General features: G+C 45.2%; 1 protein-coding gene across 2 annotated transcripts in view; it reads left to right on the top strand.

Moving 5' to 3' along the window:
* KANK1 (KN motif and ankyrin repeat domains 1) overlaps positions 1-21,347 on the top strand; it is a 152,708-nt gene that overhangs the window by 98,489 nt on the left and 32,872 nt on the right. For both annotated transcript variants that reach the window (XM_066604210.1, XM_066604211.1), the window contains one exon: positions 8,583-11,213. In XM_066604210.1, the coding sequence (XP_066460307.1) occupies positions 8,583-11,213 (2,631 nt within the window). The remainder of the gene's footprint in view (positions 1-8,582; positions 11,214-21,347) is intronic.

The following is a 21,347-nucleotide window of genomic DNA, read 5'->3' on the forward strand; positions in this document are numbered from 1 at the left end:
CTGAAAAAAACATGCTGACTTTAGGAAACAAGGTGCGATTGACACAAAAATACACCCCGAGTGAGAAAAATCACAACAAAAGCATTGATATTGAGTTGCATTATTTCTCATTGACTTAGAGCTAACATCTAGCTGCGGTACTTTCCTGGTTTTTACCCCTGCCGCTGCTGTCACAGCGATGCGCCCGTGTTACTGCAGGATAAGACAGCCGCACTGCAGGCTCCATTGCCGGTCATGTGTTCTTTCTTCTGGCGGTGCAGAGAGTCATCCGCACCTGCAGTGCGGCCGTCGTCTTCGTGCAGTAACATGGGCGCATAGGCGCCCGCGTGACTGAGCCCTAGGGGCTGTCGATTTTTCTCGCGCTGTGAGAGTGAGTGAAAACGCAGAATTATAAAACCAATGGTTTCATTCTCATTTGCGATGTTTTCACTCCTGCGATGTTTCGAGAAAAAAAGATGGCAGCACGTCCTATCTTTCTGCGATATCACACATTGTTTTCAAAACATTGTGAGAATATCTGCATCCGCTGCTGTGACAGCAGCAGCAGGGGATTCCTACATCCCTGTGGGGAGTCCCCTCATTACTGCACACCCTGCTGCTGCTGTCACAGTGTTCAGAGGACTCCTCGCGGGGGGGAAAGGAATCCCCTGCCGCTGCGGTTTCAGCTGCGGCAGGGGATCGTGATCTTCTGCCATTGCTTTCAATGGGGCCGGGGCTGCGAGAGCGATATCGGATCATGAATCACCAGTGTGCAGGAGCCCTAAGGGGTAAGTTCACACGTTGCAGAACTGACTCTAGAAAATCCACTGCATTTTCCAGTGCAGGCAATGTAGATGAGATTTTAATCAATCTAATCCACAGCATAAACTGAACTGCGGTGTAGATTTTAGAAAGCGGATTTCACCTCTTCAAATGAGGGGCTGATATTTGCACCAATATCTGCTGCAGAGATCTAGCGGCACAATGCATAGTGCCTAATGATTTGTCAGAACCTTTTTTCTAAAGAGCGTTTCGGTGGCGCTGCATGGTGCAGAAGGCAGAGACTAAATTGGTTACTGTACTGCGCCAATCTGATTAGGAGGGTAGGAAACAATCTCAAAGACTGGCCATGGATTCCTTATCAACCTATCAGAGTTCGGCTATAACTGCTATCCTACTGCTGTTACTTGCACCCCTTTTTCTTGAGAGAGTACATCAAAGTGTTGCCTTCCATTGTGAGTGTCTGTTCATATATACAAACAGAACCTGGGCTTTCCCTCGATGATAGTAATGGCCTGGGTCAATTCATTAAAAATATTTGTTATAAATGAGTGTTTTGGCCTTTTATCGTTAACGCATCTATGATAAGTTAGTGCTTAACATGCAGGACTTGTAGCCTCGCACTCCCTTCCTTTCTACAAGTGCATTCAGAGCCCGGACCACATGATACAGATAGAATACTATGTTCTTTCAGGCATAAGACGGCTGCACTGCGCACAATGACATCATAGTAAGACTATTCACTAATTGGAGAGCCGCAGATCTGCCAGTGAAATCTGCTATATTGAATGTAATTCTCTATATATCTATCTAATTGCATTAGAATTGTGTCCTTTAAATATGTTACTGCCCATACCCATAAATCCTGTTAGAGGGGAATTGGGCATAGACAGACCCCCCAACACCTGCTCACTGTTGAGAAGGAGATATAGAAAAGGGGATGATAACTTCCGAATGAGCAGCTCTAACATTTACGGCTGGCAGCACCATAGTCACCCTGGTCTTTATTGGCAAGCACTGGTCTTGACCTTGTCCTTTCTCAACACTACATATACAGCTCCTGCTCAAAACAGTAAGGGGGTCTCGCGTTTGAGGAATCCGCAATCTGCGTCCGCATGGAGGATCTGTGACTAAGTGCTGGCATTGAAAGGCTTGAACTTTCACTTTTGCGTATGGCCTACGGGTACCCGCGTCATCGCTTAGCGATGGCTCTGTAAATACGGACGTTGAAGCAACAAAAAAGCTGCAGTGCGCATGACTGATGACGAGCCGCCGCGGTCATCCGCAATACAGAAAAAGCAGGTACACGAGGTGACCGGCCGGACTCATAGATGGAATCTGCAGCGGGCCTCCTACATGGAGAATCCGGTCCGCCCGTGTGAGCCCGGCCTAACATGCTCACGTGATATGGTCATAAAGAATACATCGTTTTTGAACAAGCTCACAGTTTTACGGCTTATTCAGACAGCCGCATATCAGCTGGGTTTTCATGCCCGGACGATATACGGCGTCCCTCTCTACAGCGAGAGGAGGCTGGAAGAGCCGGGAGCAGTGCACTGAGCTCCCACCCCCAAAATGTTCTGTATTCTCAGCTATGCTTTCCTTAATGGCTGATAACAGAGAGCAATATATTCTATTCAGTTTCAATGACTAGACTTCTAGGGCTGGCACGGTTAGTGCGTTATCATGAAGTGCGATTTAATGAATATCGCAGCTGAGTTGTGGTTTATTCGCTGATGTTTCCGTGACCCCATAAATCCATGACGCTCCTTTTCAGGAGGACGATTTAAAAATAGGAGCAAAATAAATTAGGGAGGGTTGGAATCAAAATGTTTTTCCTAGAGTCGGAGAGATGGCCGGCGCACACAGAACAGTCTGTCTTCTTTAAATTGTAGTTTGTAGAAGCGCCCTGCGAGATACTGAGTGCGGAGGGTTCTCTCCATGAAAGGGGCTCTGTCTGCGGCTGCACAGAGCCGCCAGTGTTTGCCAAGTGGACACCAAGTGGCTGTTTATAGTAAAGGCAAAGAAATATACACCATAGAGGGAGAGTGAAATGTTTTGTCCTCCGGAGTAGAAGTGTGCATATAGAGCGGTGTGTATGTATATATAATGCTTGTATAGTTTTTATGTTTGTATTTTCTTAAAGGGGGTATATTCAGGGAAACGGCGTATGACCTGTCAACTGGGGCCTTCATTCAGAGGTTAACTGCATTCACTAACTGTGAAAGCTTGGCGCTTGCAACGATGTGCTGCAGCATGAGAAGCACACGGTATTCTGCAGACTGAGCTGATATTTCTGGCCCTCCATAGGAGTTGTGGGTGCCAGGTGAAGTAGCATCTGGTACCAGATTTCAGTTAAGGCATCTTATAAATAGTGTTACGGTCTGTCATTCTAAAATATTCCCTTTAAATAAATTTTTTTGGTGGACACTTCTTTTTATTTAAATTGTCATATTTGGCTAGAAATTAAGGGGACTGTCCAGCTTTAAAGCATACCAACTTTTCAGAATAATTACCATGTGTGTACATAACACTATTTTTGGCCATTATATAACTTGTTTCCTATATTTTTGCCTATTATCCCTCTCTGCAGGGTGTACATATGATTCTCCATCCTCTCAGGTCTGCGGGGTTGAGCCTAGCTGCTTTGCTGTGTTCTATGGACTGTACACAGAGAACTGCGGATTCTGGTCTCTAAATGTCTTTAACACACACAGACATATAATCATAATCTAGGGCAGTATACAGCAAGAGTGAAGAGTGGAGATATGATTTCAGTAGCTTATAGGCTTTCTGTGAGGCTCTTCTTTTCTCCTCCCAGCTTCCCTCTGCTCTGTTCTCTATTTGTTTTCAATGAGCACTGTTACTTCCCCCTCCTCCAGGTCAACCCTTGGATAGTAGTCAGTGGACATCAAGCTAGGAGGAAGTGAGACCCCTAGTCGCGAGCACTTTAGAGTGATTTTTCAGCACAAAAATATATAATGTTAGGTAAATACTTGTATATTGCAGTTTACACACAGGTAGTTTGAAAAGTTAGTGACCATTTAATCTGTTGCCCTCAAGATAGGTCATTAATAGATCAGTGGGGATCTAACGCCCCTGCTGATCAGTTGTACACCAAGCCGATGTGTTCATGCACAGTGCTGATTTCTGCAGGTAGCACACAGCTCCATTTTTACTTTAGTGGTCCAGCTTGGTATTACAGATAAAGATCCCATTCACTTTAGGCCCCAGGTCCACGGGGAAAATCAGGCCCGCTACGGATTCTCCATGGAGAATCCGGTGCGGGTCCCTCCTGCCCCGCGGACATGAGGGCTGAAAATAAGAATAATCTTACCCGCAGCGGACCGAGCAGATCTTCTTTTCTTCGCGGCCTGGATCTTCTTTCTTCGGCCGGCGGATGTGCTCGGCACGTTGACGGCGTGCGCCGGGCACATCCGCCGGGCCGAAGAAAGAAGATCTGCCCGGTCCGCTACGGGTAAGTTATTCTTATTTTAGGTCTCCCGCGGATCCGGACGGCTTCCATAGGCTTCAATAGAAGCCCGCGGGAGACCCGCACCTAAATGGAGCATGTCCATTTTTTTTCATGCTCCACATTTTATTAAATTCACTTTTATTGACCATCCGCAGGTATTTATCTACCCGCGGGTGGTCAATGCATCCCTATGGGGTGCGGATCCGCGTGCGGGTGATCCGCTGCGGATTTTAATTCTTCTTTTCCCCGTGCACATGAGGCCATAATGTCAAATGTTTTTGTTTTGTTTTCCCTTTTTATAGAGGACGTGCCACATCCTCATGGCAGTGAGGCCACCTGCATTGCTTTGCAGCTGCCACCTCACTGTCATTATCACAGCTTTTGTCTCCCTACTTGCCTCCATTCTCCCATACAGGCTGTCCTTAGTAGCGGCAGTCACTAACGAATAAACACCACACATTCTTTATCTATAGTCCACTCCCCAAGCCTTCCACCAAAATTGCTGCCAAGACCCATGTCTTGTCCAAGAGGTGTGGTGGGGGTTTGCCAGTATTCAGGCACTCATTCCTATTCTGAAGGAGTCCTGCACAGTCATCCAAACACTCTGGTTTTTGGGGTCCGAAAAAACGCTCCATGCCAGGTTGTCACTGGAGGGGTTTAAACTCAATGGGCTCATTATGTCCATCACTATGGTGTAAGGAGGAGGAGAGATAGGGATGGCGGAGCAAGCTGCTCCATAGAAGCAAATGAGTGACCAGCTGACAAGGCTTGCGATGAGGGTTCCTATTGTATATGGTGAGGCGTGTGCCATCTTTCTTGCACATTGTATAGAGTGCTGTATGATCCCCTCCTGTGCACTGTATATGGTAATGTTAGATATCCCCACCCCCTCTCCGTACACTGTATACATGGGCTGATCACACATCACTATATACGGAGTACAGGGTGTCACTCATCACCATAGACTGTGTGTGTGGGGGGAGAGGCGGGCATACATCACTATTCATTATATAGTGATATTTGACCCCCTTATACTGCATATAGTGATGCTTGAGGAGGTGGGCAACCCAGTAGGCAGTGGGTGGTACTGGCACAACCCGGGCCCCATGCCAATATACTTATAGGTATAGTGAGTATTATAGCTCTCCAGCCTCAGACAGCAGCTCCACATACATGGGAAGGTGATGTGACAATGGACAGGATGCTCCCCAATGCTGGAACACACAACACAACTCAGGCTGCTGGTTACATATGATGCTGTGGGTCTGCCAGAAGCCACCAGTCACAGACTGGGCCAGAGACATCAGGAGTAGGCAGCCATGTGAGGGCCACACATGCTACATGGAGACTCTCAGGCTATGATGCGGGGTGTAGCCTGCCACACGGGGAGGAGGCTACGATGTGGATTAACACTGACAGAAGTAAAGATTTGGGGTGACTGGGTGGAGGAAACTAGAAATGACAGGGAGGTGACTGAGATTTGGGGGAGACATGCCACCGATAGTTATTTACATGGCAGCACAACTGAATGCTTAAAGGGGTTGTCTCGGGGCAGTAAGTGGGGGTATACACTTCTGTATGGCCATATTAATGCACTTTGTAATATACATCGTGCATTAAATATGAGCCATACAGAAGTTATTCACTTACCTGCTCCGTTGCTGGCGTCCCCGTCTCCATGGCTCCGTCTAACTTCAGCGTCTAATCGCCCGATTAGACGCGCTTGCGCAGAAGGGTCTTCTGCCTTCGGCTCGGCCCGGCAGCAGTGGCGTTCTGGCTCCGCCCCTTGTACGCGTCATCGCGTAGCTCCGCCCCCGTCACGTGTGCTGATTCCAGCCTCCTGGTTGGCTGGAATCGGCACACGTGACGGGGCGGAGCTACGCGATGACGTGTAGAAGGGAGCGGAGCCAGAACGCCGCTTGTGCCAGACCGAGCCGAAGGCAGAAGACCCTTCTGCGCAAGCGCGTCTAATCGGGCGATTAGACGCTGAAGTTAGACGGAGCCATGGAGACGGGGACGCCAGCAACGGAGCAGGTAAGTGAATAACTTCTGTATGGCTCATATTTAATGCACGATGTATATTACAAAGTGCATTAAAGGGGTTGTCCCGCGCCGAAACGGGTTTTTTTTTTTTCAACCCCCCCCCCCCCCCCCCCCCCGTTCGGCGCGAGACAACCCCGATGCAGGGGTTAAAAAAAAAGACCGCACAGCGCTTACCTGAATCCCCGCGCTCCGGTGACTTCTTACTTACCTGCGGAAGATGGCCGCCGGGATCTTCTCCCTCCGTGGACCGCAGGGCTTCTGTGCGGTCCATTGCCGATTCCAGCCTCCTGATTGGCTGGAATCGGCACATGACGGGGCGGAGCTACACGGAGCCCCATTGAGAAGATAAGAAGACCTGGACTGCGCAAGCGCGGCTAATTTGGCCATTAGCCGCCGAAAATTAGTCGGCTCCATGGGAACGAGGACGCTAGCAACGGAGCAGGTAAGTGAAAAACTTCTTATAACTTCTGTATGGCTCATAATTAATGCACAATGTACATTACAAAGTGCATTAATATGGCCATACAGAAGTGTATAGACCCACTTGCTGCCGCGGGACAAACCCCTTTAATATGGCCATACAGAAGTGCTTAACCCCACTTGCTTTGGCGAGACAACCCCTTTAACGGTAGTTTTAGGGAGGGGGGGGGTCCAGACGGGGAGGATTTACAGCGAAATAGCACCCTTTCATTTGGAAGGGTGTATGCACATGGGCTTTTTTTTTTTACTTCTTTTAACTTCAATGTATCGTCAGAGTAAAAAAAAATCTCAGCATGCCCTATTCTTGTTTGATTTCCAAACAAGAACAAAACTTGGAGCAGATCCAAAACATAACAGAGGTGCAAATCTTTCCATTACACTTTTTTCCTCTGTAGGTCACTCCTGATTTTGCATTCTAAATACTGATGCAAAAGTGGCCCAAAGTGTAGTTTATAGAGTTATCGGTAAGAGGAACATGTGAAAGGCAAGGCTGTTTGTATCGAAGACATATTAACTTTGCTACAACTTTGAACACTTGCCACATTGTATTTCTTTTTCTTTTTTTTCAAGTTGTGAAACTCTTGGCTCTTACCCAGCAAGCATGTGGCTGTCAAAGTTCATGGGAGTTTCACAAGTGACTGCACCTTTAAGAGCCAGGATGTGGTTTTGCAGTGTTTGAAGTGTTACTGTGCAGTGAACAGCTGAGGCTTTCAGAGGCTGGTAGGAGACCGTCCAGTAGAAGCTGGTGGGAAACGCTGACCTAGGAGACAGTCAGCCCTGTTCTGCTAACTTTATACAAATGTGGCTTTTTTTCCTTATGCGGCAAAGGGGAAAAAAAGGTTGAAAAGGCAGCTGTGAGATTAGTAGGTCGGTGCGGTAGGGACGCGGAGCGATGACGGGGACTGTCAGTATGAGCACACAGCGGCTGGAGGGGACTGTATACAGCACGGCTTCTGGTGTCTACACGTAAGTCTATCTATAGGAGCTACTTGCATAGCTCTGCAGGGTTTCCTTCCCGTGTATTACTACTTCTAATGTCACTTACACTGTATGTCTCGCTGGTGTAATGGCCCAGCATAAGCTTCGAGGGACCGGAATTGAACTTCCCTGTTTCTCTTTCTGCTTTGGAATTTCAGACGGAGCTCAGAACGGGTCCGTCTGCATATTTTAGTTTGTGTATGTACTGTGGTGGGCTAAAGCATTCTAGAAAACGTGTATCTACAAGCAAAGGATTCCTTCATCGGTGGCATTGCCCTTTAACAGCCCTTTGTGGTGTTAACGTGGAGCTGGCTTACGGCTAGTCCTCCTGGATTCCTCCTCCACAAAAGGTGGAAAAACACTTGGCGCAAAAAGAAATATTTGACTATTTACATGTTCGTGTTAAGTGGGAGGGGAACGGTCGTAGGAACATGTTGTTTTGTCAGAGGTAGTGAATCAGAAGCTTGCTTCATAAGCGAAATGGCAAAGGATTTGGTTTTGAGTCACGATCCGTGGGCATATATGTATGCACTGACCATATTACCTGTCAATGTCTTCATTTATTAATCAGATATTCACTTCTTTTGAAGTTTGAATATCATTTCTACATATGAGATCTGTGATTGATTCATTGGTATAACCAAGATAGTCTAAAGTTTGCTAAAATCTGTAGTCTACTTAAGGTTATATAACATTGACCCAAAGTGGAACCCTACGTATTTGTAGAATTAGTTCTTTAAAAAAAATGGCAAGTTTAACCATTGGATTTGCATTCTGTTTTACATGTAATTATGAATATAATGTCCCATATTCGATAAACTAATCGGCTTATTTCTTATTTTTGTAGAAAAAGAGGAAAGTATCTCAAATGGTGAAGATGAGAAAGATCTCAAAGCTGCATATTTTGTGGAAACGCCATACGGATACCAGATTGACCTGGACTTTGTGAAGTATGTTGAGGACATACAAAAGGGGAACACCCTTAAGAAAATAAGTATTTTAAAGAAGCACAAGTTGAGTTCCCATTTTTCGGAGGACAGAACTGAACCCTGCCAGAGAACCGGTTGGCCCTCCACGGAGTCTCTTTCCTCCTCGAACAGTGATGAAAATAAGCGGCCTCCTTCATTAGTCGTCAGGCGACATACTATTTCTGGCTCGGCCAGATCTCCCGCTTCACAAGAAACTTCCTCAAACTTTTTAGCCATCCCTGAAAACCAACCATTGCCACCCCCTTCCCCTCATCTGCCCAAACACAATTTTCATGTTACAAAAACATTAATGGAAACACGCCGCAGGCTGGAACAAGAAAAAGTCATGCAGGTAGCTACTTCCTTCACCGATGTTCGTAGGCCCAGGCTGGCAAGTTTTGGGGGAATGGGCTCAACTGGTTCACTTTCATCATTCACCGGATCAGTAGGGCACGCATCAACCGCGCAGCAGCTTCAAAATGGACACCAAGTCAATGGTGATTATAGTGCCTTTTTTGCCTCATCTTTAGGAAGCTCCATTCGCCACAGTCCTCTAAGTTCAGGGGTGGCAACGCCAGTGACCAATGTGAGTCCTATGCACCTCCAACATATCAGGGAGCAGATGGCTGTGGCGCTCAAACGCCTGAAGGAACTCGAGGAGCAGGTAAAAACTATTCCCATACTTCAGGTTAAGATTTCAGTATTACAAGAAGAGAAAAGACAACTTTTGTCTGTGATTAAAAACCAAAAAGTTAGCACCCAGAATGATGCCGCAGGTTTCCGTAAAAGATCCTACAGCGCTGGTAATGCTGCTGGGTTCGAATCCTCACGGACTCCAGTTAAGTCTGGTGGTGGGGAGTTGCATATAGATTCTGAAGAGGAGATGGAAACTTCTGAACAAAATACGCACACACTTAAGGAGTTCAGGCAACTCACAGCGGAGATGCAGTCGTTAGAAAAGAAAATCCAGGATAGCAGTTTTGAAGCTTATTACTCTTCACAGTCTAAGGAGAGGAAACCGAAAGAAAAAAGTGGCCGGTCTGTTGCTGTTGGGGCCGATGAAAACATGAATGATGTCGTAGTGTACTATAAATCTACTAAACCCACCAAAGAGATCTCTGTGGGTACTGAAATAGATGTTAGAAGCACTGGAGTGGGGGTTACGGAGGAAATGCTTGGGGTTACTACTGAAGTTGAAAGAGAAGTTGAACTTCAACAACAAACTATTGACGCACTTAAGGATAAAATCTACCGACTTGAAACAGACTTGAGGGATACCACCTATGAAATGGAAATGACTAAACTGAAGTTGGAGATACGGGCTGCAGGCTCAAGGAAAGGAATAGACAAAGCAATAATGGCTCAGCCCTTGACTTGCAGCAAGATGGTTGAGGCTATAGTAGAAACCAGGGACCAAAACCATGGAGGCGATTTAGATGTAGTTGACTGTTCGGTTGGTAGTTGCTTACAAACAAGCAGCATTGGTGTTTCGTGTGGCCCTTTCCTACAAGATGTAGCTGTGGGCCCTGACATCCCTATGAATCACTGGGTTGTGAAAGAGAGTGTAGAGACCTGTGACGTGGGTGTAGATTGGGAGCGTAAGATGTGTGACAAATGTGTTGGTGTGGACCAGACGACTGGTGAAACCGGGCTGTGCATAGAGGAAGATAAACCTGAACCGGCTCAAGACAAGGATGTGAAATCAGTTGCTTGCGGAGATTGTTCTGTGGATGTTACAGTTAAACCATTGTTGGACTACTTTTCATGTGGTGTCAATACAGAACTTTTGAAAACTGTGGACTCGGCCATAAACGTGTCTCCTTGGACTATAAACCAGCAAACAAACACAGAATTTGAGGTCTCAAACCAGTCCACCTGTACTGAGGTACCAGGTCTCGTGGATGTAAGTACAAATACGGCTTACAGTATGTATAGCAAATATACCAACACCGAAAGTGTGGAAATGCGCTCAGTAGCTATAGGAGATGGTAAAGTAAAGGAAATCAATGCCATACCAAAAACCCGTTCTATTGGAATATGTACATCGGATTCTGATTTTGAACATCTTAATTCCATCCCAAAAACCAAAGATTTTGGAACAGGTCAAATAAATGTCTTCGATAACTTTCTGGTTGGAGTTAAGTCACGTAGTATAGCCTGTGGACCATGTGAGCCTGAACCCATTTCTGCTACCCCCACGAGATCTGTAGCGGTGGGTGAAGAGCCCTCCCCTGCACTAACGGTGAATGTACCAAAAATGGAATCTCCAGCTATAGACCATTACATTGAGCGAGTGCAGAAGCTGCTACAAGAACAGCAGATGCTTCTTGCGGAAAATTATACTGAGCTGGCCGACACTTTTGGGGAACCATATTCACAAATCGGGACACTCAACTCCCAGCTCATCAGCACCATCTCATCCATTAACTCTGTCATGAAGTATGGCAGCAACGAAGAGTTGCACAGTTTAGGACTACAGAAGAGAAGCTTGGAGCGGAGTCTATGTTCAGGTAAGATACTTGCTAGTATATCAAAGTAGATTGATATATAAAGCAGATTGTATAACTTGTCCCGTAAAATCTGAATTGCTACCTATCATAAGGCCTACGTGACATCGCAATACACTCAATTCTCATCCTGTATGTTGTTATAAAACCTTCTTCCAGTTGCCACTTTGACTTCTAATCCTCACTACTATTTTCTTCTAGAGTCTCCCATTAGTACAGAATAATATGTTAAGTCCTGTTCTTAAAGGGAAACTGTTATGGTGCTCATAAAGCAGATTGCCAGAAGCCCAGGGAGGTATTTTTTTATATTCTCCTGCCTCCCAGTGTCCACGCTGTTTGACGCGAAAGTCCAGTATTGTGGACTCAAATCTCCAGGTTGTGTGCGTACCCCCATTGATTTCTATGGGAGTGTGTGCGCACAGCTTGCACGGTCCGCACACCAACTTTCAGGTCTGACCATCTCAGAATTGGGAGGTGGGTAAGTGTAAGTAAATATCTCTCTTGACTCCTGGGAACCTACTCTATGAACAGCGTAACTTACGGTGCGTTAAGACGGAACAATTATCATTCACAAAATTGTTTAAAACGAACTAAAGTGAACGATAATCATTCAGTTTAAACGTGAGCGAATGACCAGCGAGAGTGGTGAGGATCTCGCTTATCGTTCCATTTCAGCCAGCATAAAAACCGGCGCGGCTTGTGCTCTTATGAGACAGTTAGAGCGCTGATCATTCAGAATATCACAGGAATATGACACGTGAATGAAACTGCACGATTCTCAACATGCTGCGCGAATGAGCAGGTGATGGTGGCGAGAATCGGGCACTTTTGGTTATGTCTAAAAGGAGCTTGTCTATGAAGCTCGTAGCCGGTTCCCTTTATAGTTGGGATTATTTGACCAGAGCCTTGCTATAGTGCTGCTATTAGGATAAATAGGACTATTACTGCCAGGCCTACAATCTACATACAGGAGACTCTTCACATTCATTGCAGTCGTTCCGTTATTAATCGTTCAGATCCTCTTGCTCCAACTATTTTTTGAATGATCGTTTTGTGTTAAAGGGCCCTCAGTTTATGACGCATGTTAGTATACAGATTTTCCACTAAAATTGACAGATTTGGTACACAATGTCGCATTTAGGCCGTTCCCCTTCCCTTGAAGCCATACCCCATTTTTGGATCAGACCACACCTATAAAACCATCCACACGGATACCAAACTGAAGTAGTTCTCTTTCTTAAACTTATTTGTTTGTAATTCTTGATGATCATACCTGCACAGACCATGTAATTCTTGCAAGCAGTTTAATGGGCAGGCCGGGCCCTGTCTGCTGGTCAGAGGATGTCCCAAAACACCGTCCATCTCTGCCAGTCTGACATGGATGATGTATGGGACATCATCTACAGGGCAATCAAAAGCTCACATATGCATCTGTGTGCCCTTTGGTCCATGAACTCCTGGTGCATGCACCAGATTTTGCTCAGCCTATGGATGACATCCACATCACGCCGGCAGATAGGGGCGGCGTTGTAGGACAAACTTCAGACAGCAGAAACTGTGTGGATTCCGGAGCGCTCACAAGAATGAGCATCTGAGGCGGGAAATGTTTACATCTTATGTTCACATATACGATTTAATCAAGAGTTATAACCAAATACGTTTGAGAGAGAACTACGTCAATGTTGCGTTGGTGTAGGCGGTTTTATAGGTGCGGAAGTGAGGAGATTCCCTCTAAGGCCGCTCTCTCTCACACCGTTTAGCAGGTCAAACACGCTAAAAGCTGTCAAATGCCTTCATTGATGTCCATGGGGCTTCTGAAATGAGCGGTCGAATGCGGCATTTCTATTGCTGCGATTTTTGAACACTGACTGCTCTATTTCAGTGCGCTTCAGCCCTTGTTAGCGCACCTCGTCACCCTTTGTAATACGCTGTCAAACATGTTCGAAAACAGGCTAAAATGCTGCGTTTTACCAGACGCCTGTGTGAGAGCAGCCTAAGGCGAAAAGGAAGCGTGCTGTGAACGATGTGTATTGAAGAATGGCACAACTTTGTAAGTGTTGTCCAACTTCTGTGGGAATGGGAGATGCTCTGCAAGTATATTCTTGTCAGCTACATCATGACATTTTTAATGGATTTTTTTTTTTTTTTTTTTAAAAGAACCTATAATTGCTAATGAGTAGAGATGAGCGAGCACGCTCGGATAAGTCAGTTACTCTAGCGAGCCTGGCTCTTCTTGAGCATCTGCATTCTTGTCCGAGCGTGCTTGGAGGGGGGTGGGTGGTGGAGAGAGATCTCTCTCACTCTCTTCCCCGCTGCCCCCCCAAGTACACTCGGACAAGAATGCAGATACTCGAGAAGAGCCAGGCTCGCTAGAGTAACTGACTTATCCGAGCGTGCTCGCTCATCTCTACTAATGAGTCCTCGGAACACTGGTAGCACGTGTTATACCATCTTCATTTACTAACGCTAGATTCACACTGGCTAGTGCAATTTTGGCAAGTGCCATTTTTCATGTGATCTTCATGTGCATTTTTACACTTTTTTTTCTCTGCCCTTCATTCCTTGGGTTTTTTTTTTCATTTTTAAAACCAGATTGGAGCCGCATGCAATTCTGATCCAATTTGTTACTCTCCAATAGAAAATAATGGGTGATTCTTGAACAAACATTGCACAGTAATAGGGCATTCTGCAATTTTTGAAACGCGTCCTATTGGTTTGAGAGAAAAATCGCATGTGTAAAATAATACATTCAAATGAACGGGACCTTTTCCTATGCGAGTTCTGTCCATCTTGAACTCACACAGGAAAGTCACCCGTGTGAATACACCCTAGACCAGATATTGGCAATAATCGGCGAGTATGCCTCTCTATGTATATGCTACACTCCCAACAGGCGGATGAACCGTGACGGGTGATGTGTGCGCCTGGTGGAGTTTAGCTAGATATCCAGTTTGCTAATAGCTTCCAGTGATGACTGCTGAGTATTATGGAGTTTGTGTCATCCTGAACTTATTGTCAGCGCTTCACAAAGCCGGGCTGGATTACTGTGGATTGTCCCATAATGGGGAGGTGAGTCAGTTCCTCGGATAAGATGGTAAATACATATAGGAAGTGGAGCTTACTGCAGTATTACTGAGCACAAACATGTTCGGGACTTCTGCTGCTACTCGTTGGCTCATGGTAAATTATAGCATCTAGTATAATAACAGGCATATTAAAGGGTTTATCCGAGGACATCTTTCCCAAACCTGCTCAGCCTGCTGTACCAACATAAAGGAGCTGCTCGCCTTCCTACTGCTCCAGTTCCTCCACTGCCTGTTGCCCCCTGCTGGTTTTCACCTCCAGGTGCAAAGAGCCAATAATATCAGGGTCATGTGACTACTGCATCCAATCACTGGCTAACTTCAGCTAGTGATTGGCTGCAGCAGTCACATGTCCTTGTGTCGGGACATCATTGCTCTACAGCCGGAAGTAATATAATACAGAAGAGATACCCCAACAGTGCTGCACATCTGGAAGCAACATGGAGGAAATGCTAGTGTATTGGGTTTTTTGGTGATGGGAGTGATACAAAGTTGTCAAGGAAGGGGGAACTGGGATAAAGAGAAAATCCTATAGAAAGAAATTGAGTGGATTCACTGGATACAATCAGTGAATCTTGTATTATAGCCCCGTTTTGGTAATTGCCTATGAGAGTTGGTTAGCAAGAGGGACAAAGAAATGGCAATGTGGGCTTTATAATAGGATGATGACCTAACATAGAGGCCAGGCCTGGGATTGACCACTTAGCTATATGACAGGTTACGAGGACCCTTTAAAAATTCAGTCGGGTGCAGATGTGGGTCCTACCATCTGGATGTCAACATAGGGTGAAAATTGTGTTGAGGCAGGAGTAAAGTAGGGCTAGTTTTACATCTACCCTCACCCCTTCTTTATAACATATCTATAATAGGGAAGGTGTTCATGACTGAGGATTGGCTCAGGAACAATCATGCCACACCATCAGGACCCACTCATACTAAAGATTCAGCAGGATTGCCCTTTAAGGATTTGTCGTAATTATGACCCTATGACTGAAGGGAGAAAAAGCCCTTAAAATAGATGGCAGGGATTAAAAAAAAAGAAAGTTGGTGGAAAATATTTTCTTCTAGTTCACCTTTGATCTGGTCTGCTTTTCACCGCCTGTGTAGGATCGACATTAAACCTATTATATATTCCATCATAGATGGACGGCAGTTAATTAGTATAGAGTATAGTATAGTATATAGTATACTAGTATATAGTATATTGAGATCATGCCATACCTAAGCGCAGGACTCTTTAATACATGCTTGAAAGAGTAAAGCCAGTTCAAGTACCAAATAGGCAATTAAGAGAGACACAATATATATTATTTATAGATCCATCGTAGTTAGTATCTATCAAAAGTGGTTCAATGAAACACAGCTAGTAAACCAGTGGCAGGGTTATCAATGGCAAGGGCTCATTGATGCATGTGGAGAAGGCTGGCCCATCGGTTCCTATCCCACCGAAGAGCTGGTGTAGTTTAAAATCTGAAAAACTTCATGCTGGCTATTATAGAAAGGTGGCTATGGGATGTTAAAGGGATATTCCCATTTCAGCCGAACACGGCCATGATGGGAACAGTATAATGTATTCGATAACCGGGTGGTCGGGATTGTGGAAACAGCTGAACTTGCCTGGCTTGTGCTATGCTGATGCAAAGCTCACATTAACTTCTATGGGAGTTAAAGATAGTGTATCAAAGCCTGGTCAGCTGTTTCTGTAATCTTGACCATCCTCGGCCGCCTCTTGTAGCTGGGCCGGGCTGGGGGCAGTAGGGGCCAAAACAGGAGATAGAGGTTGTGTTCAACAGCTCCATAGAATTGAATGGTGTAGCAGCATGCACACATCCATTTGAGTCAGGAGGTAAGGAGAACATCGGACCCCTGATCTCATGATTGTTAAGGGTACCAGCTGTGACACCCTCATGGATCAGACTTTTATCACCTTTCCTATGAATCAGGTGATAAGTCTATTCTGGCACAACCTGCTGCTAACGTCTTGGCGCCAGATACCACACGGAACAACTTTAAAAGTCCTGTGGAGTCCATCTTTCGACTGATCGGAGCTGTTTTGATGCTACAAGGGGGCCTATACAATATCAGGCAATATATGGTTTTATTGTTATAGCTTAGCAATGTAAGAAGCATCCAATGAGCTCACTGCTTTCATTTATGACATACAGAAGCAACCAATACGACTCCAGAGGCCCCACATATGAGGCAGTGCTTGGCAATTGCAAGCAGGTAGGCAGCAATATCCATTACAGTTGGCCTCCTTTACTCTAGGAATGTTCTATCTGTACGACATTTCTTGCAAAGCCCAGCGCATGTTTAACCCCTTAGTGACAAGCCTTCTTTCGGCCCAATGCAAGAGCCATTATGTGTTGACATAACTGTATATTGGCTTGGATTTTTGGGGAAGGGGACAAGTTGTATTCATATAATGTGCTGCATAACTTTTACTTATATTTTTTGGGAGGGGGTGAAGAATAGAAAAACCCCTCAGAAATTCCGTCCTTCTTTTCATGCTTTGGCTCTACGGCGTTCACCATTTGGTAAAATTAACATAACTTTTAGAGATGAGCGAGCGTACTTGTTAAGGGTGATTTCGTAATCGAGCTTCGCTATTTTTGAGTACCTGGCTACTCGGGTGAAAAGATTCGGGGGGCGGCGTGGTGGAGCGGGGGGTAACAGCGGGGAGCTCTTTAAAATAATAGCGATGCTCGATTGCGAAATCGCCCTTATCGAGTACGTTCGCTCATCTCTAATAACTTTATCTGGATCAGCGTGATTACTGCAAAACAAAGTTTATAGGTACGTATGACTTTTGGATTGTTTCTTTCTGGGGCGTTTTCTGGCATTCGTTTTTAAAATTTATTTTTATGGCATTAACCCTGCTTAATAAATAACAAAAAACTTTCATTGTCTGGTCTGGGTCGTTACGAACCTGGAAATAGCTGTTATGTGTTGCTTTTTCTTTTTTCTTTTCTTTGGTATTTTATCCATTTAAAAAGGCTTTTTTTTTTTTTTTTAATTTAAGCCTTATTGAATTTTTTTGACACTATGTTTTAGTCCCTCAAGGGGATTTGATGATGCAAATGTTTCATCACTAGCATAGTACACCGCATTACTTATGTAGTGCATTTAACTAAGCCTATAACAGCAGCCTGTTAGACTTTGCTGGAGGCGAGGCTAATAGAGTTACATTACAGGCACATTATGGGAACCTATTGGTACCTTGCAACACACTGCGGGGCACCAATGACTGATAGAAGGATCCACCTCCCTCTATCATCTGTTTCTATGCTGCAGTTGCTTTAGATTGTGGCATGTAACGGGTTAAACTGGATCCGCGGTTTCTCGGCATCTAGCGCTTAGAGCAGGAGCAGGACTGTAGTCAGCTGAGCCGCTGCCTTGAAAAGATGTATGTGCATATTAAAAAGTCAGTATTCGAGATGAGCGAGCGTACTCGGATAAGCACTACTCGCTCGAGTAATTGGCTTTATCCGAGTATCGCTGTGCTTGTCCCTGAAGATTCGGGTGCCGGCACGGAGCGGGGAGCTGCAGGGGAGAGCGGGGAGGAACGGAGGTAAGATCTTTCTCTCCCTCTCTCCCGCCCGCTCTCCCCTGCTCCCCGCTGCGACTCACCTGTCAGCCGCAGCGGCACCCGAATCTTCAGGGACGAGCACAGCGATACTCGGATAAAGCAAATTACTCGAGCGAGTAGTGCTTTTCCGAGTACGCTCGCTCATCTCTAGTCAGTATAAAGGCGTATTGGCTGTCACTAAGGGGTTAATACGTTGCACTGTGAGGAAGTTTCAGCAGCCGGTGTTCCGTTTTCACTGATAAACATTCACAGCTGAAAGATATCTCTATGTCGTTTTTTCAGGCAGCACTTTACCAATATTCTATGCGGGAAAAAGACACATTTTCCTACTTTATGACGGAATTAATAACAAGACCTTGTGCAGCCGTATATAAATACAGCTTGAAGGGTGTGCCCACGTCTGCAACCATTTTTAAATTAAAAAACCCTCTAGAATATTATATGTAGGGGTATACTTCATATGTAACCAATAACAGCCCCCCTTGTCTTCTGCACAAAGCGCCCGTCTGTTATACTGCCAAGCGCTTAGAGCGGAGGATACAGAAGACAAGCTGGGTGTCGGCACTTGTCTTCTGCATCCAGCTGTTCTCTGCTTGGAGTGCCCGGCTGTTATATAGCAGAGCGCTCCATGCCGGTTATGGAGAACACAGCTAGACCGCTCTGTTCTTCATACCCAGCTGTCCTCAGGAAGCGGGATACAGCTGAAACAATAGTATCAGCTGTATCCCGCTGTGAATCCCTGATAAGACTCATCGTCATCTTTCAGCTGAAAGACGACGATGAGCAACGACATAACGAAAACTGCACGATCCATTTTCCAATTTTACTAAAACTGGAAGTGAAATGTAAAGCATCCGTAAGCTTTCCGCTCACATCCATGTAGTGGTGGTGCCAATGCTGGTGCCTCTTCAATGAATGTGGCTCAGTGGTTAGGATGGTTGCCTTGCAGTGCTGAGTCCAAAAGTTGAAATCTCATCAAGGGCAACATAACTTTGAAAAACACCATACAGACACCACCCTTGGTCAGATTTTGACGCTACAACTCCAGCACTGCAAGACAGCTAACCACTGAGCCACCACACTTGCTCTTTCAGTGCTAGAAAAATAGAAGAGCAAGAAAAATAAACTCAACAAGAAAAGAAAAAACAATGCAGAAGTCACCCTTGGTCAGATTTGATCCTACATATCCAACACTGCAAGGCAACAGTGGTAAGGACTGAGCCACCATGCTTCTCTGGAGGAGGAGGAGAACAAAAAGAACATACAAAGTCCAAGCAGATGTTGTCTTTGGTCATATTTGAACCTAGGATTCCAGCACAGCCAGCCAGCAGTGGTAATGACTATGAGCCACCGTGCTTTTTCTTTCTCTCCTTCCTCCTCCAGAGGGGAAGGAGAAGGGGGAAAAGGACAATAAGATCTTCAGCATCTCCTCTTCTGGAGAAAGAAAACGCAGGAAGAAACTTGATACTTCAATGGCTAGCTCTGCTGATTTTTGAAAACAGATGGGTATAGGACATGCCTTGAGTTTATTCTTTTTTCTTACCATGGGCCATATGCTGTCAATTGTAAAAAAAAAAATAATAATAAATGCTGCACAATATACGGACTTGTGCGGATTCTGTTCTGTTAGAACCAAGGACTTGTGAGTGGATGGTAGACCCAGCGCCGGGCTGACTGACAAGCTGCCATCTGTTCTGTAGACATGCAGAATATTAGACTACCAGTGTGGTTTACTTCGCACTATGTGACTACCGCTTCCTGTGTGAGGGGCGCACTATTTAAAGCGAATGACAGGAAGAATAGTAATAGCTTCCCTTTGTATGAGGATATATAACCTTTCATCTATATATTTGTATATACCTGTAGAAGCTGTACATGCCAAAGAGAAGATCATTACACTCCTCAAAGCTATCTTGGTTATACCGTATAGTTAGGAAATATATGGACATGTTTTCAGAGCACAGTTGTCTTATTAGAGACCACATTATGTAGTGTTTTTGTCTTTTAAAGGGTAATCGCACTTTTAAGAAACTTTTGACGCGTCAGAGCAACATGGCAAAAGTTTTAATCGGTGGGGATTCAGGTGCTGAGACCCGCACAGATCTCAGAAATAAGGGGCAGACATGCCCACCCGAGTGATGTGCTCCAAAATTATAGGAGAAAATGGCCGGAAACCTCTAAAAACTCCAATTTAACAACCATGAAATGAATGTTACCCCTGTTTGTGGGGCTGGTGCATGAGTGTTGTAAGCTTGCCTGGTTCTTTTAGTTCAAGGGTACACAACTTTTTTGGTGTGAGAGCCACATTGTCATGTTTTACCCTAAAAGAAAAATGTAGTTTCTGAAAGTACTAATAGTGCCGTCATACTATTATATGTAATAGCACCACCTAAATTTGAGTTTAACATTTCACTTATTTTGGGGGGAAATGGAGTAATGCAAAATGTGAGCCATTGCCACAAGCAAAAATAATACAATGAGACGTACACATACTAGCGAGCACACAAGACCGAGCCGTATGGGATGCAGATAATTACATACATACAGCATATAGACGGCATATTCATACAGAGAGCAGATAACTAATCCATACAAGCAAATAAAATGGCCTAACCATGTGTAGGGAAACAGCCATGTGGGGCTTAAAAAGGAGCCAAGCAAAGCCATAAATAAGCCATACAGGCCATAACTCAATGAGTGTAAACTAAAATAATTTTGAAATCGATGAATTGGTCGTACTGGGTGCTCATTGTGTAATCTACTATTAGCAGGGTACACTCATCCATGAGAACCAAATGCCATATTCAGCAACTTCTCTGTGGCATCTTTACCCTTGCCACGCATCATTTTGCCCCTTCCTCAGAGGCATCAGCACCGCCCACTGTAGTATCTTGGACATCAACTCCCTGCCCTCCATCCTCCTCACAGACCCAGTGTCCCTTGTCACAAACTCCTACCACCTCAAATACAACCATGTCTCCCCATCACAACCCACACACCACAGCCATGCCTTCCCATCATAATCTTCCACCCAGATATCTTATATCTTCCCATTTCCGAATCCCCCACCCATTGTCATATTGCTCCCCTACAGCCTGCTTACCCCATCATAGCACATTGCTTAGTTGAGAGGTATATGTCAATGGGGGAGGGGTTGGTGCTCATTGGTTAATACAGGTTGCTTACATGGCCTGTAAGCAGTGGCAAGGAGCCTATATGAACCATTGAGAACTTGAAGATTATCCACTGTAAACAGAAAATCCTCACTGCTCCATACAGGACTATTACTGAGGAATCCCCGGATTCAAAAGGTCACCTCATTCATGGTAGAAAATGCCTCAGGAACACATCACCGTGGCAAATGGTTCTCACCTTTGCAACCACTTTCCAACGCCACCTAAGGGCGCTCAGTGCGCATGGTGCAGATCTGTAACCAGTACTGCACTAAATAAGAAGACACACATA

Source organism: Eleutherodactylus coqui, chromosome 5, assembly GCF_035609145.1.
Source record: "Eleutherodactylus coqui strain aEleCoq1 chromosome 5, aEleCoq1.hap1, whole genome shotgun sequence".
NCBI classification, from domain to species: Eukaryota; Metazoa; Chordata; class Amphibia; order Anura; family Eleutherodactylidae; genus Eleutherodactylus; species Eleutherodactylus coqui.